The sequence below is a fragment of the Fundulus heteroclitus genome, chromosome 9 (genome assembly GCF_011125445.2).
Source record: "Fundulus heteroclitus isolate FHET01 chromosome 9, MU-UCD_Fhet_4.1, whole genome shotgun sequence".
Lineage (NCBI taxonomy): Eukaryota > Metazoa > Chordata > Actinopteri > Cyprinodontiformes > Fundulidae > Fundulus > Fundulus heteroclitus.
Window position 1 is genome coordinate 9,137,167 of NC_046369.1, and position 27,365 is coordinate 9,164,531.

The 27,365-nt window shown below is 40.5% G+C and overlaps 2 protein-coding genes across 5 annotated transcripts in view; one reads left to right on the forward strand and one right to left on the reverse strand.

Moving 5' to 3' along the window:
* Positions 1-3,621, forward strand: part of dennd1b (DENN/MADD domain containing 1B) — a 160,689-nt gene extending 157,068 nt beyond the window's left edge. For all 3 annotated transcript variants that reach the window (XM_036140967.1, XM_012853610.3, XM_036140968.1), the window contains 3 exons: positions 667-752; positions 2,055-2,277; positions 2,445-3,621. In XM_036140967.1, coding sequence (XP_035996860.1) covers positions 667-752; positions 2,055-2,277; positions 2,445-3,308 — 1,173 coding nt within the window. In that variant the 3' untranslated portion in view covers positions 3,309-3,621. The remainder of the gene's footprint in view (positions 1-666; positions 753-2,054; positions 2,278-2,444) is intronic.
* An 8,184-nt stretch (positions 3,622-11,805) lies between these two features.
* crb1 (crumbs cell polarity complex component 1) overlaps positions 11,806-27,365 on the reverse strand; it is a 38,276-nt gene continuing 22,716 nt past the window's right edge. For both annotated transcript variants that reach the window (XM_012853609.3, XM_021311166.2), the window contains 3 exons: positions 27,109-27,231; positions 23,039-23,165; positions 11,806-12,638 (listed from right to left, as the gene is read on the reverse strand). In XM_012853609.3, coding sequence (XP_012709063.2) covers positions 12,420-12,638; positions 23,039-23,165; positions 27,109-27,231 — 469 coding nt within the window. In that variant the 3' untranslated portion in view covers positions 11,806-12,419. The remainder of the gene's footprint in view (positions 12,639-23,038; positions 23,166-27,108; positions 27,232-27,365) is intronic.

Sequence of the window (27,365 nt, forward strand, 5' to 3'; positions counted from 1 at the left end):
AGTGTTAACATCAGTGAACATGAACACATAGTGAGGGAAACATGTGAGTCGTAGTGGAAGGCATGTTAATAAGTGGCCTGGGGCAGATCTGGGCTCCCATGGGGAGAGTCCTGCCCTGCTCTGTAAAGCTTCTGTCTCTTCCTTAACCCGCCCATTAAACACAGTACACAGGTGGCTTATTAAACCCACTGCGGCAGACAACTGCGCTCCGTGCTGATCACTCAGCTCTCTGCTGTGACAAATACAATCACATGTGCCCGTGCCATAATTCAAATGATCAATGTAGGCACTCCTGTTGCAGCACTCAAGTGCCTTTTTTAGATATACGTAATGCTGAGCTTGGCAAATCACTGCAGGGGATCTTAAAGGGTCCCCCCCCCCCTTCCCTGCAGACCAAAATTTGACAAATTTAGTCTCAACCCTCAGGGTCTGGACTCATTAAAACAAGCTACTAGTTCTCTCTCTTATAGGGACTCACCTAACACACACACACACTTTTCTTTTTCCTGTAGTTTTATTAAACCCTCCATCTCTGCAGAACTTTAGTTATCAGCAGTCTGGTATTGTTACAGTGTAACCGAGACCCCCTTGGGTCCACTTTTGTTGGGATCGTATTATTCTGAGTGTGTAACCGCATCCGCTTTGCTTTGTTATCCTCATTAACAGCACAACTTAAACAAGTCTCCCATGAGCGTGGGCCCTCGAGATCTTGGCTACGGGCTCGACGACGACGAGTTGGACACTGCGAGCAAGTGAGTAGCTGAAGGCGACGTTTTATTTTTATTTTCTGTATAAACAAAGATGCTAGATGGGAGAACTTTGGCTCATAGACTGAGAAGTAGACTGTGTGTGTGGAGACGTGCCTTTGGTCCAGACAGAATGTCATACCTCACTGTTGCTTATGATAATACTGCCCCCCAGTGGACCCACTTACTTACAGCATCATTTGATGGACACTGCTGCAGGGTTCCTGCAGGTGCATCTCAATAAATCAGATCCAAACGTTCATTTATTTAGGTTATTCAGTTAAAAAAATAAAATAAAACTTATATATTATATGGATTTGTTACACATGGCATCATATATTTTGATGTTTGTGGCTTAAAGCTCAGTTTCTTTGTGAAATAGAATACTACATAAAAGCTATGAAAATTATAAATATTGACCTACTGAGAAGTACATCCATGTATTGTACCACGTATGAAACCAATACGTGATCAAGGCTCCTTTGTTGGAATTACTGCATTAATGCGGCGTGGCATGGAGGAGATCTGCCTGTGGTTCTGCTGAGGTGTTCAGGAAGTCCAGGTTGCTATAAAAGTGGCTTTCAGCTCCACTCCGTCGGATCTGGACGCTCTCCTCTCTCTATTTACAGAACGCTGATGTCTTGGTCGTTACAGGAGGTTCTCTGAAATTTACACTTTCTTCTTTCCTGACTGCGGTCTTTATTAAATAGTCAACCAACACCAGCAGATCATATCTAACATATATTTATAGTATTACAAAAAATTATTTATGTTGTAGGTAATGTTCAGATTTCAACTTGATTTTGAGATTTTATTAAATTGTTTTTAATTAACAGATTAAAGGTCTACCGCATATTTAGTTTTTGAGTTACGGGCAGAAAAGCCACACATACATAAATGCTCAAACGTCTGTAGAAACTTTATGAACACCTGAAGTTTCAGTTTTGGGGGAAACTGGTTCAGAAATCAGGTAATAGTTTCTACAGGTGATGCATCTACCCACCCAACTAGGTTTTGTACACTGACCTCTGTAGATATATTCTTTGTTATTCTGCATATTGAAAATTTGTAGTAAACATTTGTATTCATACTGGGATAACAAATCTTGATTTCTAAGTTTAAGATTGAAGTATGAAATCTCAATCTAAAAACTGTGCAGGTACCTCACAGACTTCTTTACTGTTTATCAAACGCGTTACATTAAATATAAATATATTGTGCTCCTCAAAAGCAAAACTTTTTCTCGTGAAGGAAGAAAGAATAAATTATCCTCAGGTAACTCTTTGTTTTTTGTTGTTTCATATCCAGGATCTCCTCAGAAGATAGCGGCGAGGTCCGTTCATACACCGAGGACAGCGATGATTCTGACTCCTTCTGCCCGGATGTCGACCCGTCGCCGTCCAGCCAGATGAACCTGCTGGAGGAGATCCTGGATTCTCTGACCACCACAACACTGGATCAAGGAAAGCTCACTGGTGCCAAGAGCTTGGACTTCTTTAGGTCCATGGATGACTTGGACTACAAGGTCCAGGTATGCAGGAAAGAAAAAGTAAATCTCTAAAGAAGTTACATTAGTAGTCGGACAAAATGTTTTGTGAAAATAATTTGCAAAGCGTGGTATAAAACATTATTTGCAGATTACTGAGCGCACACGTTTTTTATATCGTGTTTAAAGTTGTTTTCCTTATTTTACACCAGTCAAAGCCCACGCCTTGCAGCGAGTCCACGGCTGCCCAGGGGAGCAGCTTTGACGCTGGAGCTGATCACGGAGGGTGGAACATGGGCCAGGATGACAGCGCTGTCCATGGAAAACACCTCCCACCGTCCCCACGCAGACAACCCAACAAAAGCAGCCTGAAGGGGTCCAGAAACCCCACAGCCTGCCCTGCAGTGACCCTCTGCTCAGCTTCATCCCCTTCCCCCGATGCCAACGGCACCAAGTCAGATCCTCCTGCTCCCTACTTCTCTAAGTCCCTTCCAGACACTCACCTTCTACCATCGCGACGACAGCCAGGGGACCACCGGTTATCTTATTCCCCCTTACAGCCCCACAGAGTCACACCCCCATCCCCCCGTCTCTCACACATCCCCACCTCTGCTGCACCTGCCTACCAGCCAAACTCTTCTCCAACACCGACGAACCGCAACCGCACCATCTCGGACCCTCAGGGCAGCGTCGAGCCTTCCCAAACCGGGACCACCGGCATCCTGAGGAGAAAGGCGCTGTCCAAAGAAACGGTGAAGAACTACCACGAGAGGTCCGTCAAGAGGCAGTGCAGCAAAGGAAACCACGACCTCCAGACGAGCCCGACGAAGAACAGCCAGGCCGGCGTCCAGGTCCCGTGGGAGAAGGATGCTCCCAAAGACGGGCTCCTGGGACTCGGCCTGTGTCTGGGTCAGGGTAAAGGCTCGGAGACTGCTGGGGGGCAGGATCCGGGTCTGCTGGAGGAGATTGAGTCCATGTGTTGCCTCAGCTCACCCCTTCACAGCAGCCTGCATCTCTCTCAAGTCCACTGCAGCAACAGCCATCAGGTCCAAGGAAAAGCCACGGAGAAGTCCTAATGGACCCAGAGAACGTTGTCCGTGGACTGACTCAGGTTCTGCTCCTCTATGTATAACCAGCCCTGATTACCCCAACCTGCGATCATAAGGGAACATTATCAACAAACCTAATAAGGACCAAAACAGACAAAAAGCCACAGAACAAAGAACGGGAATGGCTGAAAGGAAGCACTGCAGAGTTCTCCATCTATGAATAATACCTCAGTCGCCCAGAAACACGGTGGACAGTAAGTAAAATAATACAAAAACCATTTAATTATGATTCAGGTCAATACATACCTTTAAAATACATTTCAATATACATTTTTTACATATGCATATACACATTTTGATCTTACTCTATAAAATGAATCAGGAGTAAATATATGAGACTAGTTGGAGACGTCTGCAGAGTTTTCTGTTCAGTTTGCTTCATTTGTAAGTCTGCAAGGATCTGAACACTAGAGATGCACCCATCATGTTTTCCTGGCCGATACCGACTTCTGGCTTTCTTTGAGGTCTCACCTGTCCAGTCCGTTTTTCTTAATCCTAAGGACTATAACAAATAACAGAAAAATTAAATATGCATCAGGTAGATAGAGCAAGTAATCCAATTTAAATCCAACAGAAAATGAAAGAATTATGATTTGTGCCACTGTACGCATCAAGGCGTTTGTCACTAAGCTTTATCTTGTTTTTATTCAACTCAATAAAGTGGGTTAGAATACATGCTGTTGGTTAACAGGTTTACAAACCAAATTTGGTGGAACTTCTTGCATTTTGGTGCATTTAATGAATAAAATCAGATTTTTTTTTTAATGGTTTGACCTGCCGATCACTGGTCAGGGCCAATTAAAGGAAAACTGGCAGAGTTCAACCTCCAGCCGATTGATCGGTGCATCTCTACTGAGCACTTTAGCTTAAAGTAATTAACGTTAGTACTTTGTAAGGATTAAAAAGGGCAAATTTCCCCTAAACACACCATCATGTTTTTTTGTTTGTTTTTTTACTCTCTGTGTCCTTTTACATTGCATATAATGAGTTTGCACTTGTGGATTAATTTATGATGCTCACCTATTACTACCTGGTACTAAACTGCAAAACCAGCAGGAACGATACAGGATGTCAAATGCACAATGTCCACGCAGGCCTTTGAAACTAATTAAACTCTGTCGGATTAATTATTTTAATCACTATGCCTTAAAGGGACATGTGATTTGTTTTGATACTGATGTCTTAAACTTTAGATACAACGGCAGGTACTTTCTAGTCAGAATCTTAAATACAGCAGCAAACATCCATAGAGAAGTTGATGTTTTTGATGAGCTTTGATGAGATCTGCTAAGACTGAACGACCTGCTCTGGTGAAGCCGACACCATCTAGAGTTATAATAAACGTCCAGGAAAAGCCGGAGTCTGTACTTCACCCCTTTTTCCTTGTTTCCATCGCCACTCATAGTTTCGGCTCTCTACCTTTTGCTACTCTCAGCATGTTTCTCAATGTCGACCTTTTTTAAATTGAGACCAGTTGTTGGCGAACTTTGAAGGACGTCGATGAACCGATCCCAGAAACGGTCCAAAGCCAGCTCCGTTCCCCTCCCTCCATCTCTCCCTGCTTTCAGACTTCCCCAACCTCTCTGTGGCACTTTGCCTTACGGCCGTTTACTTTTACTGAACATAGCAATGATAAAATGGGTCACGACTAACAGGAATAAATTATGTTGTGTTGAAGTTTTTAAAGATTCATTTAAAATCGTGCTAAGTCGTTCTTTTTGGAGGGTTTGTTGACGGACATCACGGTTTTCTTTCTTCTCTTTCGTCTCCATCTCTCTCCCTTCCTCTGTGTTTTAAGCGGAAATGCAACCTCTGTCTGACTAGGAAAGAGTCTCTCGCTCTGTACTGTGTTGCAGTGGAGGATGATTGTACTGTAATGAAGCAATATACCGCAGGTCTTAGAGCCGCTGCATGGATGTAACGTGTTCAGGGTCTAAAGTATTTTTATAAGCAGCTCTCCTGTGGAGAGAAGCGCCAGCGTCCAGGGATCGCAGCTTCCCGTCGTTCTCTGCGTCACCACAAACCCGGAGGAAGAGAACACTCTTTCACCCGCCTGGGTTGGGATTACTACATTTATGGTCCGTTGTTCTTATGATTTATGCCAGACGCCAGTCGGTGTGGCAGTTTAATAGCGGCTGTTTCTCCACTTCTCGAGTGCTGCTCTGCGTTAACGGTTTGCCCATAAAGTCTTTGGCATGCTTCTAAAAAGCTTTAAAAAAAAAAGAAGGCTGGTAATTCCAAGAAAAGTCCAGAAAATTTTTTGCACTGGCCTCACTCACTGTAAACACTTTAACAAACTTGTGTACTATGCAAACATTTACAAATCTTAAAAGAGGCTTGTTTTCTCCACCAGTATTGATTCTACTTGGTTAGAATTAGGATCAGATTGTTTTCTAAAACAAGCAATCCTCAAAGTATATAAAAGTAGGGATGTCCCAATCAGGATTTCCATACTGATCAGGATTAGGATTAAAGCATTTTGCTGCCACAGAGCGAGTTTAATATTTCTGTAAGCGATGACATGTAATGTATTACCTTAAAAACTCAGATACAGTCGACATTTGCATTGTGATTGTGTCCAGTCACACATCATCACTGTTTAGGAGGCTGCGCTACCAGACAGCAAAATCTTTTCTACACAAGTCTGACTCAACAGCTACAGGCGTGAATAAACTCACGTCTTACTCCTGGTGATGATTGTTTTCATGCAGAGCAGTTGGTGAGATTTTATGCTAACACTAGCGTGTTTACTCCGGTTTGCTATGATTTGTTGATAACTTGACAGCTGCCTTATCCCAGCTGGATTTATTAAGTTATATTTGACCCCAGTTGCTGCAACAGAGCTCTGTAAAGTCATGACTTTTTCCTGCTGATGAGATGATTACCTGGATGGGTTTCCTGAAGGGCTCAGCTAACGTTAGCTTGTTTACTCTCCGTTTGATACATGACTCATTGATAATTTGCCAGATAGTTTGTCCTAACCAGAGTTTATAAAATAAATCTTACCTAACGTACAGCTTCATTCTTAATAAAGTCACATCTTGCTCTTCCTCTTGCTGATAAGATTTTCATATAAAGCGGCTTACTAAAGGCTAGGCTAATCCTAGCATCTTTAGATTCTGTTTTGAAATGATTTATTGATTGACTAAAACCTTTTGTCTCGACACATCAGTTAAAATGTCCCGACTCTGACTAAACATGCAGCGACAAGCTTCAATAAATGTGCATCTTCTTCTCATGATTTCTTAAATGCAAATCAGTTTATTCATGTTAGCTTAGCATGTTTACTCTCCATTTGACACATGACTCATTAATAATTTGCCAGATATTTTGTCCTAGCTGGGGATTATAATTTTTCATACAAAGCGGTTTGCTAAAGGGCTAGGCTAATGCTAGCTTCTTTACTCTGTTTTGATAATATTTATTGATTGACTAAAACCTTTTGTCTCGACAAGTCAGTTAATTAATTCCAGAGTGATTTCTGACCAAACACGCGCTACAAGCTTCAATAAATGTGCATCTTCTTCTGATGATTTCTTAAATGCAAATCAGTTCATTAGTAATGTTAGCATGTTTATACTTTGTTTTGATATGACTTGTTGATCATTTGAAACATATGTCAGCCCAACCAGGGTTTCTAAAGTTAAATGTTACTCACCGTACACTTACACTCTTCAATAAAATCACATGCTGCTCTTGCTGACATTGTTTTCATGCGGAGAGGTTAGAAATGTTAGGTTGATGCCCGTTTTTCTTACGTTTCTGACATTTTGGCTTGTTGCATAATTTTCATTGTAGCTCAGGTTAATCATGTTAATCATGACAATACTTTCTGCGCACATGACAGACGGGAACAAGCGGCAGCCAATACAGTCTCTATTTTAATCTGAACGCTGTTGTAAAATGTGAACGGCACTTAGATTGTGAGGGAAAACTAAACAATCGACTGACAGGATGAAACGCATTTCACAAACTGTGCACATAAAAATAGGTGGTAGATTTCAAAAAGCAGCATCATGTCTTGCTAGGAACGGCGCTGGGGTATCAGGAGTTGAGTTAGATGCAGATAATTTGAAATGCTTGGATCAGGACCCTGGATCGGATCGGGACATCCCTAAAAAATAAATAGAAATGTGTGCGAGTTGACCTATGCTATGGATTTAGTGTCTGATGTGCCTTATGAAGTAAGTACCACCCTGTGTAATCACAAAATGGTACAATATTCTAAACTTTGATCGCAATAAGGAGCACCGAGTGCGTTGGTGTTTAAACAACAGAAGTAAAATCCCCTGAAATGAACTTGGACGTGTTGTTGTCACAGCTGTGGCCAGTCGCTGTTTTTTTCTTTTCGCCGTTTGATAGTAGGAACCTTCCTGCTTGTATTTAAGAAAAAGCAGAAACATTTGTTGAGTTTTTTTTTTTATTTTCTTCTTTTGTAAATTGAACATTTTCTCTGATTGTACTCTTAGATTATTTTCTTGTATAGTTTGTGTTGTTTTTCTTATTTTATTTTTTTTCAAACACTTTTAACATCTTTTTTCTGAGTGGATTCAATTAAGAAAAAGAAATAGCATAATTCTTAGAGGAGTTTGTCTAGTTAATTTCATATGGATAAAAAATTATTTTCAACTGAATAGATGTGTATTTTTTCTGGCTTGAATATATTTTACATGGATTAAATATATATATATATATACATATACATTTATGCTTGGTGTTGTATATTGTAAAGAGATGACACCAGAGCTTTGAATGTTGGAGATTTTATTTTTTGGGGGAAAGAAGAGAACATTAAGTAGCCGTAATGTTGCAGAAGGAGTTGATTAGTTCAGCAGAAGCAGAGGCGGACGGTTGCTCGTACGTGGTGCAGTGCTCACTGTTGTAACCTGCATGTTGGTACTGAACACTTTGTTGTGTCTGTCCTGTTGGTACTCGTGTTATTTCAGTATTCAAAGCGTACAAGAACATGCTTCACATTGAATTAGAAGTCGCCTGCTGCACTTTTTTTTTTTTTCTAGTGTCCAGATTAGGGATTACTGTGGGAGGACAGACTCACTTAAAAAGCTTTAGTAACTGAGGTCCTGAAAGAGGAAAGGAACCCAGACAGATTTTGCATTTCAGGGTTAAGATGACACTGTGTGACGTTCGCAGTAATTATACCGTTTTTTGTCTTATAATTGCAGATCTGGCGGGAGGTAATAGATCATGTAGCAGCTTTCACTGAATAATGGAATTAAAGCACCGAAACATTAACGCCATTTTCCTCCAAATCCTGACTATTTGAATATTTATGTTTCAGTGTAGTGACCTGCACGCAGAATGTTACAGTCAACAGCTTTACTCAGTCTGGCATCTTCATCACCATTTACTCTTTGGTATGATGTTTCCTGTTGTTTTTTTTTTTTTTTTACGATTATTTTCTGTAATCTTTTTTTTTTTCCTTGGTGGTGTGCACTCTTGCATGTGCTCATTGCTGCTGTGTCGTACAGCTGAGGTCAATCTAATGTGCTACTGATGAGTAACCTGGTACAACGGCACCCATTGTACACACTGTGAACTCAAAATAAATGATACTGTTTCATGCTCAGCTGTGTTTAGACTCTTTTTTTTTAAAGTCTCTTTTACGTGTTGTTTAAAATAGAAATAAGACTTTAGTATTTCATTCAAAGGATTTTGTTGCTAAAATCCGTCCAAATGTTGTGTGCCGCTTTCTCAATTAAGGGTAACGGTTCCAGGAGGCATAACCTGACTTCCCAATCTCCAGCTCATTCTGGGAGATCCCAAGGTTTTCCTGTGCCTGAAGGGATTTTTAGTTCAGTAAAATCTGGTTCTGCTCCAGAATCTCTTCCAAGAAGGATATGCCTTAAGAAACTTCCCAAGGGATGCACCCAGCCTCCTGAACAGATGCCTGCACCACCTCAGCTGACCGGAGGAGCAGGGACTCCCATCTCCCCTGAGGAGCTCATCACCTCACCTCTAAGTTGACTGAACCGACCAACCCTTGAGGAGGAATCTCATATCGCACACGTCATCTGTGGGATCTCGTTCTTTCAGTCGTGACCCAAAGAAAAGGTATAGCAGGTACAGTCATGGACAAAAACTTTTGGACCAGCAGAAAACTTGTTTTGCAAACTCTCCTGCATCATAATTCTTGTTACAATTTTTTTTTTCCCCCAGTTCTTTGGGTGTGTCCAGTTCAATAGCACACACACCTATTTTCAAAGGCTTTTAGTTAGGAAAAAAAACAAAACAATTATTTAATGTCTTCCTCCCTGAGCCACCTGCAGTAGGGAAAAATGTAGACATCCTATAAAAATGTCTAAAATTCTTTGTAATGTGTCATTAATGCTGTGACTTCTGAAGAATAAATTAGGACACGCCTACATGCATTTCCACTTAAAATGACAGGCAGGTGCATCAGGTTGACAGGATGAGACTATAATTAATCCGCGCTATGAAAGACCTCTGAAAATGTAGTTTCCTCTGCCCGACTTGAAGTGATCTTAAACACCATGGTGGCATTGAAAGCTTCCTGAGTCCCTCAGAATGAAGATTGTTGCAGTTTCTGAGTCTGGTGAGCAGTTTAAAGAGGTCTTAAATTTTTTTTTTTTTTTTAATCAATCATTTCACTTTACAGAAAATAGTCCCAAGTGGAAGACCTTCAAGATGACTAGCAATATACCCAGGTCTGGCCATCCATCCAAGCAAGTTTACCTTGAAAAATAAAACATGGTGAAATGTTAAAAGAAGTTGCAAAGAAAACTAATTATTAGAAGTAGTGCTGCTTTCTGGTTGCGCTCTGTACAAACACATTTTCATGCCAGAAAGAAGCAGCAAGGAGGAAATACGAAAAGAGAACTTGGAAAACCTTTTTTTTTATGATCCTCGGATCAGCCTGAAATGAAATTATTCGGGCAACAGAACAAATCACCAAAAGAAAGAAGTAGGAATGTAGAAGAATCATGGTCAGGGGACGCTTTGCTGCAGCAGCACCTGGCCAGCTCTGTCATACAATCCACCATGTGTCTGAGAAAATATGAGACAATCTGTGTTAGAGAATTAAAGCTGAAGCAGAGCTGGACCCTGCATCCTAACACTGACCCAAACCCATAAATCCATCAAGGATTTCTTAGTTGATCGTTTCTTGAATGAGTAAAACAAGATTTTTTTATATAATTAAATCAATAGTTTGATTGCACATTAGTCAAATATGAACATTTCATCAAAAAGTACTGAAGCCTCCTCATTTTTTTCGCATAGTGGTTATGTTTGCTATGTGATACGGCGACCCATCCTGTTGGAAAGGTTATTCCCAATTCCCAGGTTGTTCAGTGAAGTTACTTTGAAGATTTTTTGCGCCCATACTTTGTAGTTTGCAGCTTCTGGCAGTTCCTACAGAATGCCAGTTTATCCTTGGGGCCTTTCCTTGGACAGAAATGGCTTTGTCGTCCTCCTTGGTACCCCACCAGCATCCACAGAAACACTATCTCCTAACCGCTATCATCCCAGAGCAAGCTCTGCACCGGTGGCAACACGATCACGTCGTTGACTCAACAGTCACAGCAGCAGTCCATCCATCTATCATGAACAAGACATGACACACGTTCATATCTACTGGGACTTAGAGAAAACAGCTCACCTAACATTCATGTTTGTCTTTTTGCTGGAGGAAGTTGGAGTACCCAGAGAGAACCCATGCATGCATGAGGAGAACATGCAAACTCCATGCAGAAAGAGACCAACCTGGGATTTTTAACCCAAAACCTTACGCTGTAAGGCAACAAAGCTACCAACTGCAGCACTGAGCAGCTTATCAGTAAAACAAACAAAACTGCAACACAAGACTGTGAAATAATATAAACATGAAAATGCTATTAATGCATACAAATTGCATTATATTTGTATGTAATTAGGTCACAAATTATTGAAATGTTTAAATTTCTATAGCTTTTTTTATTTCTACAGGCATTTTTATCTTATTTTTTTTATATGATAGCAGACATAAATAATTATTTTCCTTTTGGGTTGATTCGTGGCACTATTGGTCCTTAATATTATTCATTCACGTTTAATATCTTAACAGATTTGAACAAATTGACAAATAATATGACACTTTACAGACAGTTACAATTAAAAAAATTACAATTAATCAGAACATTTACAGAAATAAAAAGTTACAAAAAAGTAGTTCACAGTTTGTAACTGAAAATAATTCTTGGCATATATACACATGGTACAAAAGAAATCAAGTTTCAGCAATTGTTGGCCTTTTTAAAACACAGAAGTATTTTCTGGTGTAATTACACTTTGAATCGGTTCATTAGAGGAAAGGAACCATAAAAAAATAAGACCATCACCAACACTAATTAATAACCGAGGACTAAACAAACAATCAATGTACTCACATTTCCACACAGGTGTGGAATGTAAAAAAAAAAAAAAGGGAACACAAAAGTTTTTTAAAAATTGACAAAGAACTAAAAAGTGTGGTGTGCTTCTAAATCCAGCCCCATTTTCTCATACACCCCTAAATAAGATCAAGTGCAACCAATTTATCACCTAAAATCCAAACAAAAGTACACTTAGGCTAAAGTTTATTGATTTATTTAATGCATGTATTTGCAGGTCTTTAAACGATCACTTGGCTGTGTTCAGAACAAAAGCAGTCTAACGGCAACCGACCTGATCAATAACCGCTTTAAATGGAAATTATAGGAAATTTAAACACTGATGTGCGTATGTATTTACTCTGACACCCCTACCCAGTTATTGTTTGTGGTTGTAACCTGACAAAATGTAGGAAAATTCACGTAGTTATGTGTTTTTTCCCTCTAGTTTAAAACCATTAAGAAATTCCTGCAGGTCATAGGGCATCGTGTAGTCGTGATTTTTCCTGCAACGCACCGGAAGCTGGATAAAGCGGCCTTCAGGGGAGACTTTCACACAAAGAACGACAGCAGCAGCGCGAGACGTTGCCTTGCAGCCATCCTGATCCATCGGCTGCTAATTTATCAGATTTATCTCACGGTTGCGTTCCTCTGATTACCAACAGCGAGCGGATTCACGCCCCGCATCACCTCATATGAGTCTCTCCATCGGCGGCGGCTGCGTGATGCTCCACATCTCCACGCGGGATCCGTCCTTCTCCTGCCGGCTGGGACTGTAGGTGCCGTGGGTGGCGCGGCGATTTAGCGCGGCCACTAAGCCGACGGAGGTCAGGACCAGCACCAGCAGCGCGATGACGGACGCCAGACTGATGGGCAGCAAGATGTCGGAGGTCCGGCCCTCAGAGGTCAGCTGGAGGGACAGAATCAGGGGAGTCAAAGGTGATTCTTTTTAAATAAGTAATAATATTCTGGATGCTAAGGCACACTTTCACCCCACCACCACCACCCCACACCCGTTTTTCCTCCACACACTTTTTCCTCCCCTGACTCCTTCACACTACACCAGGCGCTCCACGCGTGCTGCCAGCGTGCTGATGGATGTGTTTCCCGGCTCAGCAGGTGGGTTGCGACCACCAGGAGCCCGGAGCCGCCGCAGGCTGAAACCTCCCTCCGTCTGCCGCCTCTCACGCAGCTTGGCTGCAGCGAGCGCCAGCCCCAGCATCGCCGCTATCGCCAAGGCGACCAGACACGGTGCCAGCACTGCAGCCACCCGCGAGCTGTGTGGAGCACGCTCCGTCTGTGAGGGATCACAAACACACAGACACACACGCACGTACAGCCAAGATGCTGCCTGATGATCCCGTCCTATCAGAGCTGGCACCACCATCCATTGTCCCCAAAATAGCTCCCACAAACATTCACTCGAGCCCTTTAAAGCAGGAATTAAAAAGCAAGACTGGCTTTGACTGAAATCTGCTCCCATTTACACTTAAAGGGCATATATCATCACATTTTACAGCCAGAAAACTTGAAAGTGTGAAAGAAGGAAATCACTGTTGCCATTCAAATGAATTTCAGAGCTGACGTGTGATTTTCCCGAAACAAAAATAAAAGCTTTTTGAGTCACGCCACTAAAGCAGCAAGGCGTTGTCACTGTGTCACAGTAATCCAAGAATGAATTGTTTCCATGAAAGAAAAAATACTTTTTTATTACAATATCCCCGACAACCTCAGAGTAAATTTTCTCTCCAGGAGGCAGAGCATGGCTCCATATTATAAAGTAACCTGGTGACAGAAAATGGAGCCATGACAGTGGTGGGAATGTCCGTAAAAATGCTGGTCAGAACTGGAGCAGGAGTTGCAATGTCTACATAAATATTTTGGCTTCGTGTTACAGTTTTCGTCACAAGCCGTCAGTCTCCGTGGTGATACGGGCTGACTGGGCTCGTCACAGAGCACTTTTAAATCCCTGGGTAGGGTGCTGGTCTGCTAAGTCTCCAAGGTGCTGCTACAAAAACATTTTTCTGCACTTTGTCGTCCTTATTGGATGAATCGCCTTATAAATCTTCACTGTATGAACTGAAATTTGAGCTAAACTTTGCTATCCCTACTTTGTCAGACATTGGTTACGCGTCGACGTCGTTCCACATGTGACCCACCGGCTGCTTTAAGCTGCCTTTTTCTCTTTCTCACGAGCGTTCTTACATATTTCTCTATGCAGGACTTGGAAATGAAAATAACCGTTGCGAGCTACAAACCTGAACACAGCTGGTAAGACAAAGAATGATGATATATGCCATTTGAAGCTCTGCAACTTTATGACCTTTGCACAGAATAAACCACCACCTTGAAATGATAAGGTTCTGCAGAGGAAACCACGGGTTCCGGCACAAGTCAAAGGCGAGTTAAAGGGGGGAAATAAAAGCCTCCAAAATGCAGCGGAAGAGAGAATCTTAACTTTCATCAGCCAGCAGGAGAAAGCAGGACAGCACTTACAGCGGTGGCGGTGGTGGTTGGCGCCACAGCTGTGACTCCCTGAGCGCCTGCTAAGGTTACAACAGCCGTAAGTCTCCACAACACTTCAATTCCTCGCTGACAGCATCTTCACAACTAAAAGGCTTCTTGCTGAACTTGGCAGGTTACACAAAAATAAATCTCAGAAGTCAGCAAACTGTACACCGAGCAATCAACATGGAAACACACAGTAATTCTCATTTAAAACACAAGCAGCCGTATCCCGAGGCAAAAAATAACCCCTGGTTGACGCTGCAGACAAGAGAGTTTCTTTCCCCCCTCTGCTACAAAGTTCTTTGTTGACTCTGGGAAAGTGCTTACCTGTCACTGCAGCACAGTTGGCTGTCAGAGCCAGTGTGACACCAGCGAGCCGCAGCAGCCTGCAGCCAGGACCTGCCATCAGTCAGCGAGTGCCACACACGCAGACACAGAGATGTCTGACTAACCAGTCTCTGAGGCGCACGGCGAGGCCGCCCTGAAGCCCCGGCAGGGCTGCTCCGCGCACAGCAGAGACGGCAGCGGTGCTTCCCTGCTGTCAGCACCATCAACCCGCTCTGTGTGTGTCTGTGTGTGTGTGTGTGTGTGTGTGTGTGTGTGTGTGTGTGTGTCTGCCAGATAAGCTGCCCTCATGCGTTTCTGTGAAGCAGACCGAACTTCACTGAATGCCACCAGCTCTCTGCTGAAGCTGCACTTCAGCGCCAGATGCTGCTTTTTTCTCCCTTTCTTTTTGCTGGCGAAGCACATTTCCTCCTCTCTCTCTCTCTCTCTCTCTCTCTCTCGCTCTCTGCTTCTTTTCCTCTCAAAGGATGGCCACATCAGTGCCAACAGTGAAAAAACACTTCTCCCCATTTCCTCCCCCCACCATCAGGGCTACCTGCGCCTGGAAAGGACATACTCACACAAACATGCACACACACACCAGACTTTTTAAAAAAGAGCTGCAGAAGACAGCATGCAGGTAGAAAGGGGATGGGTGCCACTACATGTGCGAATTGTGCTAAAGAAGCATTTAATAATCTTTCGGTCGATCTGAGCTGCTGGGATGATCAAATTAAACATGTTTTCATGTAGAAATTCTGTGTTTTTTTTAATTGCAGCTCTATGAATTTAGGGATGACCTGATCAGAGACGTTTAAAGAGATCAGTGGGCCAGATATCGGACTTATATTCAATAAGCACCTTATTACCTCATTTATGAACTAGTTCATAAAGACTTTTGAATCTTCATCTTTTTATTTTTTTAATCTCTCTTGAACGCTATAATGGGGAAAAAAACAAACACTGTAAGCCTTGTTAATTGCCTGTTTGTCTGTTATGTGTAGTCTTAGCCGGAGTGGCTAAAATAAAATTTCACCACAGTAACACGTGGTGGCAATAAAGAATCTTTGAATCATATTGACTGTAAATATGGAAAAACCTTTGATGCATCTATTAAATGCATCAAAGCTAAAAAGAGTTTTCTGTCTCTAAACACATTGAAACAACTACATGAACTTAAGATGCATTTTATGGGAATTTGTTTTCTATCAGCTTATGGCCAAATGCTTTAAACAAAGCAAACTATATATATATATATATATATATATATATATATATATATATATATATATATATATATATATATATATTGTATATCAAGACATTTTATGCACTTTTGTTGCCTTTGATTGGACAATCTTATTATTCCTCCGACTTTTTGCATAAATTCAGATAGTATTGTAATTTCTTCATCTTCTGTTGGACTCTAAGCTACAACATTTTAGAAAAAGAATCTGCTGCACAGTCTTTATTTTTATGTTTTAATGTCTTCATGGCAAAAAATCTAAATCCAGAAGTCAGATTTGAAAGAAAGAGAGAAATCTGTGTTGGCCAGAAAGGTCCTGATGGGTGCATTATTTTTTTTCCATTTCATCCAATCTAAGTCATTTAAGAGTTTGTATTCACGTAAAGCTAAAACTTTTCTTTGCTCTGTATTAAATGCTCTACTCACCGATGACTTTCGGGATTTGGCAGTATCCGATTTTCTCGACAACAGTGGATGTTTTTTTCCTCGCAGAAGCTTTAAAACCCAAATCCCCCGCTGACCCTTACACCTACAGTTATAATCCACTCACGTGTTGCTGCTGCTGCCAATGTTTTCATATGGAGAGGTTTACTAACCTGATGCCGCCACGTTTCTGCTCCGTTTTCATATGACTCCACCTTTGGGCTTGAGACAGATTTGAATGTGTTTCCCATTAAAAACGTTACAGCTTCACAACCTTAGCCTTTTGTTTTGAATGTCTTTAAACTAAATAAAACTCTGTGCGAGTCACATGACACGGACAGGAATCTGCAGCAGCCAGTACGGTATTTCTTTCAAAGATTAATGTCATAGAAACGTAAAAAACACATTCCTGGTGAAAGCGCAAAAATAATTTGGACCATAAACACACCAAAAGTTGGGTTTTAAACAAAAGCTCCCATATGGATCACCAACATCAGATTGTGAATTTCCTTATTTTTAATACCATTTAGAATCTGAATACAGTTAATCTCAGGGAGGCCGTTCATCTAAACAAAGGAAAATTGGGGTGAATGGTGAAAAGTGACATCAAAATGTAGACGGAGGATGGTGGCGGTACATAAATAGGTCAAACCAAGTCTGACTTTCAGCATCTCTGTTTAGGCTGGACTGAACATATTGACTAAAGAAAAGTATAAATGTTAATAAAGGAATAAATCTCTTCCAGCTTTGTGCCTCTAGAGACTAAAATGTTTGCCCAGCTCGCTCAGGTTAGATGGAGCGCTTGTCTGAGCGTCAGTTTTCATCACTCGTCACAGATTCCCGGTGGGTTCTGGATCCGGGCTTTAACTAGGCCATTCTAACACACGACTTTGATCTCAGTGTTTTCACACTGTAGTCATCGAGGGCCAGTGTCCTGCAACTTTTACGCGCATCTCTGCTTCAACACACCTGACTCCAACTTGAGCTCATTAACAGAGCTGGACGGCATGCCAGTGATGTAGCCCTTAGCTCTTTAATTCATTTGAGTTTGAGAGCACTGATCTAACCCAACCATCGTAGCGCTGGCTGTGTTTACGGTGATTGTTCTGCTGGAAGGAGAACCTTCACATCCACTCAGTGACAGGCTTCCCTCTCCATGCTGAAGAAAAGCAGCCCACAGCATGATGCTGCCGCCACCATGTTTCACCATCATCTAGTGGGTTTGGACCCAAGTGCAGCGTTGGCGTCCACGTTCACATGTAGGCACCAAAACTATCATTTTGGTCTCATTCGACCACCACACCTTTCCTCTGACGTTTGCCTAACCGGGTTATGCAAACTGCAGACTGGACCCCTCACTGCAAAAACAGAACTAGAAATAAGTAAAATGTTCTTTAAAATGAGTGTATTTGTCCTTGATTTGAGCAGGTAAATAAGATGATTTGCCAATGGAATAAGATTTTTGCACTTAAAATAGGAACAATTCATCTCCATCATCTTATTTCAAGTGCAGGATGTCTAATTATCTTATTTTAGGGATCAAAATACTCATTCAATTGGCAGATAATATTATTTACCTGCTCAAATCAAGGATAAATACACTAACTTTAAGAACATTTTACTTATTTTTGCAGTGCTTATGGTTTATAATATAAGAAAATAGCTTTCTTCTCGTCACTCCTCTGTAAAGGACACACCTTTAGAGCAGAAGCTAATAGTTTTCCTGTGAATAGATTCTTTCCCCCCCCCCCCCAGCTGTGGATCTCTGGAGTTCATCCCGACTTCCCATGGGCCTCTTGGTTGCATCTCTGGTTAATGCTCTCCTCGCCTGTCAGTGCAGACGGACGGCCATCTTTTGACAGCACTGAAGTTGTAACATAATCTTGGCATTTACAGAAGATGGATTGAACAATGCTCTGTAGGATGTTCAAAGCCCTGGCATATTGTGTTAGAATTCGATACTTCTCCACTTCTCCTGCTTTATACGTCTCCACAGCGTTGCCTCTGATTGTGTCCATGGTCTTCAAAACGTTCAGTAATGGCCTCCGCTGACAGGTTGACCCTATTTACTAATGAAGTCGCTGTTGGACTGGATTTATCTGATGGCTACACTGCAAAAACGGAACTAAAAATAAGTAATATTTTCTTAAAATGAGTGTATCTATTCTTGATTTGAGCAGGTAAATAAGATTATCTGCCAATGGAATAAGATTTTTGCACTTAAAATAGGAAGAACTGATCTCCATCGTCTTATTTCAGGTGCAGTTTATCTAATTATCTTATTTTAGGGGTAAAAATACTCACTCCACTGGCAGATAATCTTATTTACCTGCTCAAATCAAGGACAAAAACACAAATTTTAAGAACATTTGACTTATTTTTAGGTCTGTTTTTGGCAGTGTAGAGATCTGAACAGTGTGGCAAGTGCACACCACACTTTTAAGATCTTTAATTGTACCATGTTTAAATTTCCTGCCACTTTGTAATTTTTCTCTACTTTACGTTGGTCTGTTATTTAAAAAAAAAAAAAAAACTTCAAATACACAGAGGTTTCTAGTTGCGACGTCACATTTTGCTGAGCACTGAATCCCAGGTACCGTGTCAGGTCTGGATTTCTTTTAAGGAGAAAAAAGAAAAAACACTTCTGTTAAACAGCAAAATGTCCAGAGATTTAAAGCCTTTTCTGAGCACGGAAGCCCTCAGACCGGACACACATCAGAGATGAACTCCTCCCTAAGCGTGTGCGGTGCGTGACGACAGCCGGGCTATTCCGGGATCGACATCTCGTTAAAACGGATTAACTGTCTATGTTTGATGTCACGGGGTCCACCTGAGAACACATTCACGCTGGCCCACAGGAAGAGAATCAATGAACACATTTTTGGTGCTTATTGCAGTTCGTTTTGAAGAATGCAGACAAGACAATGATGCAACAGGTGATTACAGCAGAGGAAACGAGTGGACAGACATTAAAAGGAGGACGGAGAACAAATGATTGTTGATTTTGTTTTATTAAAACAACACAGAGGACGGATAAAGACAGGACACACAGAGAGAATATGATTGACAAACATGACATTAGACCCATTCACAGATACAATTCAAACAACCATACATGGAAAACACGCGGGTTTGCTTCAGCGCTGACCACGGCGGCGCAGTAACGCTTTTAACGGGTGCGCCGGAAAGCAGAGCCGCTGAGAATCTAGGGCTGAAAATATCTTTTGGCTCAGACAGAAAGGTTTTAGATGCAGAAAACTTCTTCTTTGGTGCAAAACAAGTCTCAGCAGTCAGTCGCAAGCTGCTCTGAATGCACATCAAGAACAAGTGAGACATCCAGGGGCCCCTCCAGGAGCTTTTGTAGCTACAGCACTGTTTTTTTCAGAGTTCACAAATTCATCCGTACACAGCTTCCAAACCCTGAGAGTTCAGACGAGACTGACAGGTGATCAGATGGCAGGAAACATATAAATAACTGGGATTTTATGCTATTCCTCAGCTCAACAACAACAAAAAAAAATGTCTTCTCTGAATGCAGAGCATGCTTCCCTTCGCAACATAGCAATTCAGAGTTTTGTTTTATTGGACAGACAGAAGAGTGATTTTCAGAAAATTTAAAGTGATCGTCAACATGTTAAATTACTTTTTATTCAAAAAGCTCAAATAATGCAAAACCATTTTTTCACACCATTATCAGTCTGAAAAGTTCAGTTTTAACTCCTGTTTCTCTAAGCTCCAATCCTACTAAAAGCTACCAGGTTATCCTGGAAAATCAATCATCTCAGAGACAGCTGACACCTACACAACAACAACAACAACATGTCCCGGTCAGCTTCTCCTGTTTTTATTTTATTATGTGAAAATAATGTTTTCACATAATAAAATAATGTTGAAACAAATTCTATCCTCCAAATAACTGAGCCTATGGCGACGTCACAGGAGGAGACTGTCAAGTCTGTTTGTGTTTTTGTCTCATTGCTTTTGTTCCCTTTCTTATTCACAACGTTTTAATCAAATTCAACTTTATAAAGTGCGTATTTATTAATTTAGCAGATCAGCTTGATTTGTGTGTCTCTTGCAATGTCATTGACCCAAACACACAAAAGGCTAAATTAGCTTTTTTTTTACCTTCTGTGTACATAAAAAAATAACTAAATAAATAAAAAACGGAGAATTTTGTGAAATCCTGTATTTTATTACCCAGCTGTGCTTTTGTCCTCACTATAGATTTATAAAAAAGTCACCACTAAATAGTATCTTTAAAAGTCACGTCTCATGATGGTGCCTAAACTAAGCCCTGTCGTCTGCAGGCAGCAGGTAGTTTAGATTGGTGTTACTTTTGGAAAATGGTGTTTACATGCACTTATATGTACATAGTGGAGGTCAAAAGATAAAAATTCAACTGTGCATTTGTTTAACACTTTGCTCGCATTTGATCAGTTTAAATAATTTGCACAATATTGTGATTACTGACTCTAAAACTATCTACCAGCCTGATTCACTGAAGCTATGCTCTCCTTTTGCACCTCCATTCATGTAATTCACAAAGCTCTTGCAAAGGAGGAATTGCACCTCAAACCCCGCTGCCCAGCAAAAATGTATCTCTCCTGTCTGCCACCATTTTAATAAGGTTATGCATCATTTAATGGACATGGCGCCTACATTTACTGTATGTATATTAAGCATGAAAACGTATCACAATTCACCTTATATATTCCGTATGATTACTCATAAGATAATTATTGCAACACGGGTTCAAAGTAAAAGTCTAGTTCCTATAATAGTACTGTATCTGTTTTAAAACGAAAATATATATATGTTTAAAAAACACACACCAAAACAAGTAAAACATTAACAATAACTAATGGGATTTACAAATTTTTATAAACTAAACACTTAATTCCCTTTCAACTTGTGGGAAATCATTGATTAAAAAATGACATTGTCCCAACTTAAAATGTATTGATGTACAAAACCCACTCAGAGTACTGGTTAAAAGTGCAAATATGTTTTAGTACAGCCAGGAAATCTATCAAACAGGTTCACACAACTCTTTTTCTAACCCTTCAAAAGTCCTTTAACATGGTGGTGCCTGTTTGCAACGTGTACACTCTGTCTTATTCAATCCTAATGCCTAATTTTATCGTTTTTATTGACATTTGCTGTTTCTCAATGAATTACTGAAATAGTTTTATCGCTGAGCGGTACATACCGATCCAACAAGGTAGAGATGTTGCTCAGCGGTACAAGAAGTAAGATGATAAATACATCAGTCAAAGCTGAGCGGATGTTTTTAAGTGAAAAAATGAGATACGTTCTAAAGCTCTAGACTTGTAATGTTTCACTCTTTCAGTCATATTGTTTGCAATAGAGAGTGGGTGGTGAAAGTATGGCAAGTCAATGTGTCATATATTTTCAGTAACGTCTATTTGCCTATACTAGAAATTAAACAAATATCACCAATCAACAAATAAAGCCCTCACTGTTGGTGTCCCTCCAGGTACATGGTTAATGCCAATAATTTATTTATTCAGGAAGAAGATACCCAGCACTGTTCAACCTTATGATAATAACAATTATATAAAGGAACGTTGGTTTCAATCATCTTTTGGTAGATATAACAGCGATACTTAATAGTAAATAAACTTTTTGTTTCACATACGGCTCTTTGGGATGATGTTAAAAACAAGGATTTAAATATCTTTATTAAAGTCAAGTTACAGGCAGATGGACCGTATCTTGCTGTACACGTTATGTACATGTTATAATTTGTTTGTGATTCTCTGTTTTCCAGAGGATTTTTATTTTAAAATGAGAGAAACTAATTTCTTCTCTCCATTTTACCGAACCATGACTTTGGTGATCGGTTTCTCCCTTAACATCAATGTAAGCTAGACCCATTGCAAAGACCAGCACAGTTTGCAACATGCGGTTTGCAAATAGTTACCTGGAGCTTTCAAACATTAGAATCAGAATAAAGACAGACAAATAAACTGCTGCACTGCTGGCTATACAGAAAAAAATAGGTGCGGTTAGAAAAGAGGGTATCATTGATCATGACCTGTTGTAAACAGAACCGGAAATGGCTGCTAATTGTTGTATAATCTATGAATACAAGTAAGAATAAGTGCATCATTTCCAGTTGTGAAAATTGCATATTAAACATGGAAAACTGATGTGGAATATTCCCGGTAATAATGCTTTACATCAAGAGGGTATTAATGAGGACTCAGTTTAATCAAATCTATAAATATGTCCTCATTGTGCAGAAAGGATCGGGCACAGTAAGGACACCCTGCGTCTTTTGTGAGTTCAGAGCATCCTAACCAGTTAACTCTGCAAATAGCTGCAACTGATGAGCAAGTTTGCACCTGAGTATCATTAGTGCTATTTGCTTTGTGATTCTGACTCTGGCATGGAGGAGACAGAAGTAGAGCAGTGGTAGTGAATCAGGGCATATGTGCTCGCTCTATCATGGTCAAACAAATAAAAGTTCATAAATACCTACTAAATATAAAGTGCTGATGATTTGAAAGGCACAGAATTGCTCTGTGGTCCTAGAAATCAAACCACAGAAGTCCCTAATTTCTCTCCAAAATTGTCCATTCTCATCTCCTGTATTTCGACAAACACTCGTTTAAATGCAGACACTCCCTAAACAGACATTCACAGCAGATGCACGCATACACTCAGTCGTTTGCTCCCCAGTCCACCTCTGGCCCGTCGTCCAGCCTGAGGATGAGGTAGGACAGCAGCTGGAACAGGTTCTGCCACAGCAGTATCGCCACATAAAAGTAAATGTCGCTTACGTCCATCTGGCACACGTCTCCAGCGAAGCTCATGTCGCACACGCAGACGAACCTGTTGATCAGGTTTCGACAGTAGCCTCCATTCAGACACGGGTTGGATTCGCACTCATCCACTTCCTGCTCGCACCTGCAGACACAGCAACATAAAAATAATACATTTGTTCTCTTCGTTTAGACCAGGGGTGTCAAACATACGGCCCGCCGAACAATTTTGTCCGGCCCTGTGGCTAAATGCATTATCATTATTAATTTTTTTTTTTTTTTTTTTTTTCCAGTGTCCTGTCTGGCAATAAGAATTGTTGTCTTAATGGCAGAAAGAGCTCATCAGATTTGACTTTCACAAGTGGAGCAGTACTGCTTTTGCCATAGTGTGCTGCTTGATTTATGAAAGTGAATAGTTTTATTATGATTCATGCGGGGAATATCTCAAATGATATGGACATTACAATGGGATAGTAGGAGAGGAAAGGAAGAACAAGAAGAAAAAAACAAAAGGTAGAGAATGATAAAACAATTATTGAAAAAAACATGTACTTCGTTTAATTGAAAATATGCAGTTCCTATATTGTCCACAAGGGGCGTTGTGTTTTAATTAGCAGATTAAGCTTCAGGTGTGGAAAAATTTAAATCATTTCTTAATTTTTATCTGTTTGATGTATTTTGTCAGGTAGGACAGTGTTTTTAAGTTCCAAAAAATGTGAATAAATGTTTTTCAACATTGTATAATCACTGTGATCAGTTCTTATGCATAATGCACAAGTAAATGTTTAATTGAGTAAAAGTATTGTTGAAATTGCACATACTTTTCTTAAAAACGCTGAGGTTATTCATAATATATTGTGTAAAAGTGAAATTAATTTATTATAAAAATCAACACGTGTGGCCCTCTTGAGATCAGATTAAGCTGTATGCGGCCCCTCAACCAAAATGAGTTTAACACCCCTGGTTTAGACGAACAGACATTCAGATGGCAGTCAATTATGAAGAAAACACACAACTTATGTTCTTTTTGATTAAATTTCCCTGTTAGCAGTCAGGATATCCGTCTGATTGGTTCTCTGACACCACCTGATCTTGTTTTTCTTTTGCTGATTTAGAACGCAGGCTGTCCTGTGTGTCGGCCCACTATAAATTACTTAATTCTCATTGTTAGTGTTTGACATGGTAGAGACCTTCTTTTATGTTTGTCCTGGTACATTTTGACAAACACAATTTAAAAAAAAAATGTGATTGGGATACAAGCTGCATATGAGCCAGCTCATTCATTATGTTAGTAACTTTGATTTTTAGAAAACTACATGACATATATTTCAAGCAACTAAAGTGTGGAGGGGTATTCATGTAACTTGTTTATTCCCTGGCTATAAACGCTATGATATGCAGGCTGAAGCCTGTTTTAGGTTTTATCTGTGTTCAACCCATTAAATTTCTTATTGATAATTTACTAACAACTTGTAGCATGGGTGACCGTGGCTCAGTGAAAAGAGCAGCTGTCTTGCAGTCTAAACGTTGTTGATTCCAGCTTCGTCCTGTCACATCAATCTAAGCTTCTTAACCCAAATTGCCCCATCGGTGTGTGAGTATATGCATGCTAGTGTGGGTGAGCGTAAAGGTCAGTATGTCTAAAATAGCACTTTATAATTTAACAGTAAATAAATCTTATCCTCTCATTTTTTAACAAATATGTACTTTGTTCTCTTGTTGCAGATATGCATTTACCTGTAAGGGTCAGGTAATAATCTCTCTATTCAGAACAGGTGAACTAATAAAATTGTATTAACCAGTGTCTTTAAATCAAGTTGCCAAGGTTTACTTTTCATCTAAAATGCAAAATAATGGAAGATGTGTTAGGTTTTCCACTAATTCAGTCAAATTGCTAAAGGTGTCCTGCAGGGCTCCAATTTAGGGTCTGTTTTTTTTTTTGTTAATATTGTTTTGTTAAATTATTCTTTTGTTCCTGCTCTCACAAGCAACAAACCCTAATAGTGGGTCATGGAGACATGGATAAGATTAAATGTTTTTACAGTAAGCTAAAAAAAAAGGCGGTACTTAGTTTTCACAAAGGCACGATGTCTGGTATCTCAGAGAAAATACTGATGTTCATGGATGAGCATCCAACAGTGGAAAACCTCATCATATACACAAGATCTCTCTATGTTGTGAAGCAACCATCGGAAGTCATAAAAGAGAATTTCATCCATTTGCCAAACAAGGTTCAGGGTTTCAATATTAAAGTCTTTTCCAGTGGACCTCAGCATGGAGATGAGACATTTAGCTGCTGATGCTCAACAAATGTCTCACAGATGCACATTCTGCTAAATCAGAACTTTATTGACCAATTCAAACTTTCAGAGAACGCAGACATCTTTTCAAGGCAGATAGATTTTGGTCCTAATAAATCTGGAGAACAGCTCTTTACTGCCAACATTTTCTCATTCTGTGAATCAGACACCAGAAACCTCTCTCGCTTATAGGAGCAACAACTGCATTCTGAATGACAACTGCAGCCAGCTAAGATGAGGATGACCCACAGAGGACCCAAAACAGACATCTTCATCACTACAAAGAGGAAACTCCCAACAGGACAACGTATGGATTACCCTCCACCTTCTTCCCCCTGAACCCCTCCCACCTTTCCACTGACTCAGCGCAGACTAACCCTTGCCCGGATTTCACTGACAACATAAAAAAACCTTGTCAAGATTTCGCATTTTCTCTACATAACCACTGTCACCGTCCAGCCCCTGGCATTAAATCAGCATCTACCAAAAGTCGCCACGCCCCACTCACACCTCCTATAACCATATCTTTCTCCTCCACATATAGATGACAAGACTGTTGGTGTTCAGGACGTTCCAGAAACAAATTTATATTTACAGGGTCCAGGAGATAAGACTACCATTAGTGAGTATTTCCAGGTAAAGCTTGTGCTCTTCCATGGAAGAATGCTGCAAAATCTCTGTGCTAATATAACAGATAAAAGCAGTACGAGTTATCATAACTATGCAGACGACACACTGCTGTACATTACAATGCCACCTGGTGACTGAACCCATTTAATGAATGAGTTAATGCCTAGAATAAACCAATGCGTGGGTGCGCCATAACTTACCTCAGTTGAATAAAAACAAAACAGAAGTAATTGTTTTTGGCTCAAATGCGGAGTGATTGGGCGTTAGCACACAGCTTCATTTATTACAGCTAGAAACCACTAAACAGGCCTGAAATGTTAGTTTGATGATGGAGTCGGACCTGTAGCTTCAGAGAAGCAAAGATAATTACTAAGTCCACTTTCTCTCATCTGAGGAACAACAAAGGACTGATGTCCTAGTGGGATCTTAAACTCATCCATACCTTTTATGTCTAATTGATTACTGCCACAGAGTCCACTCGGGTCGGGCTGATAGGTCGATCAGACAGCTGCAGCTGGTCCAGATCGTTCCAGCTCCCTCACTAAAACCAAGAAACTAGAGCATATTACCCAATTCTGTGGTCCTAACTCTGGATGTCTGCAATCTGCTGTTTTTCAATACGTTTTATTTTATGTTTGCATCTAAAGCTCTTTGAATTTTCTTATTGCTGAAATGAATTATACAGATAAACTTGCCTTAACATTTTGTTAATTTGTCACTAAAGTATTGTTCTTAAATACGTTTACATTATTCTATAAATAGATTTTCTTAATTTTTTTGTTGTTAGGCGGAATTGCAAACTACCTTTCTCTTTATTCTCAAGACTCAGAAAAAGGCCCAATGGAAAAGAAAATATATAAAACAAACTGGAACAAATATACTCTCCCCACATACATTTAGCACTGTGTTATATCTCAGAAGTGGATCTTTATTGGTACTTTTTATTGGCTATTCTTTCCTAAGTTGTTGTCCAGGGTGAACCTGGAGTAGAGCCACCATAGAGAGGGTGCGTTTGAGCACGTTATGGGTACGTCCCGTCGAGAGAAGAGCCCAGACCCAGCAGGAGGAGCAATACTTCTGCTTCTGCATAAGGCATTATCTGGTTTAGTGTGCTGGACCTGTTACCTCAGTCACATGGAAGGACCAGTTTCATCCTACCTGTGACCTAAGAATCCTGGAGGACAGTCGCAGGAGAGCTCCCGGTCAGTGCAGTTCCCTCCGTTGAAGCAGGTGTAGTTTCTGGTCTCGTCGCCACACACAGAAACAGGCAGCTTGGGCTTTCTAACAGAGAACAACCAGCAGGCAAACGTGTGTTGTTGGTGTTTTATTTACAGGGTTCCAGCAAAATTAACATCTTAAAACTTCCACAATTGTTTTCCTTGAGTTTTCCAGTAATATTTAAAAAAACAAAAGTC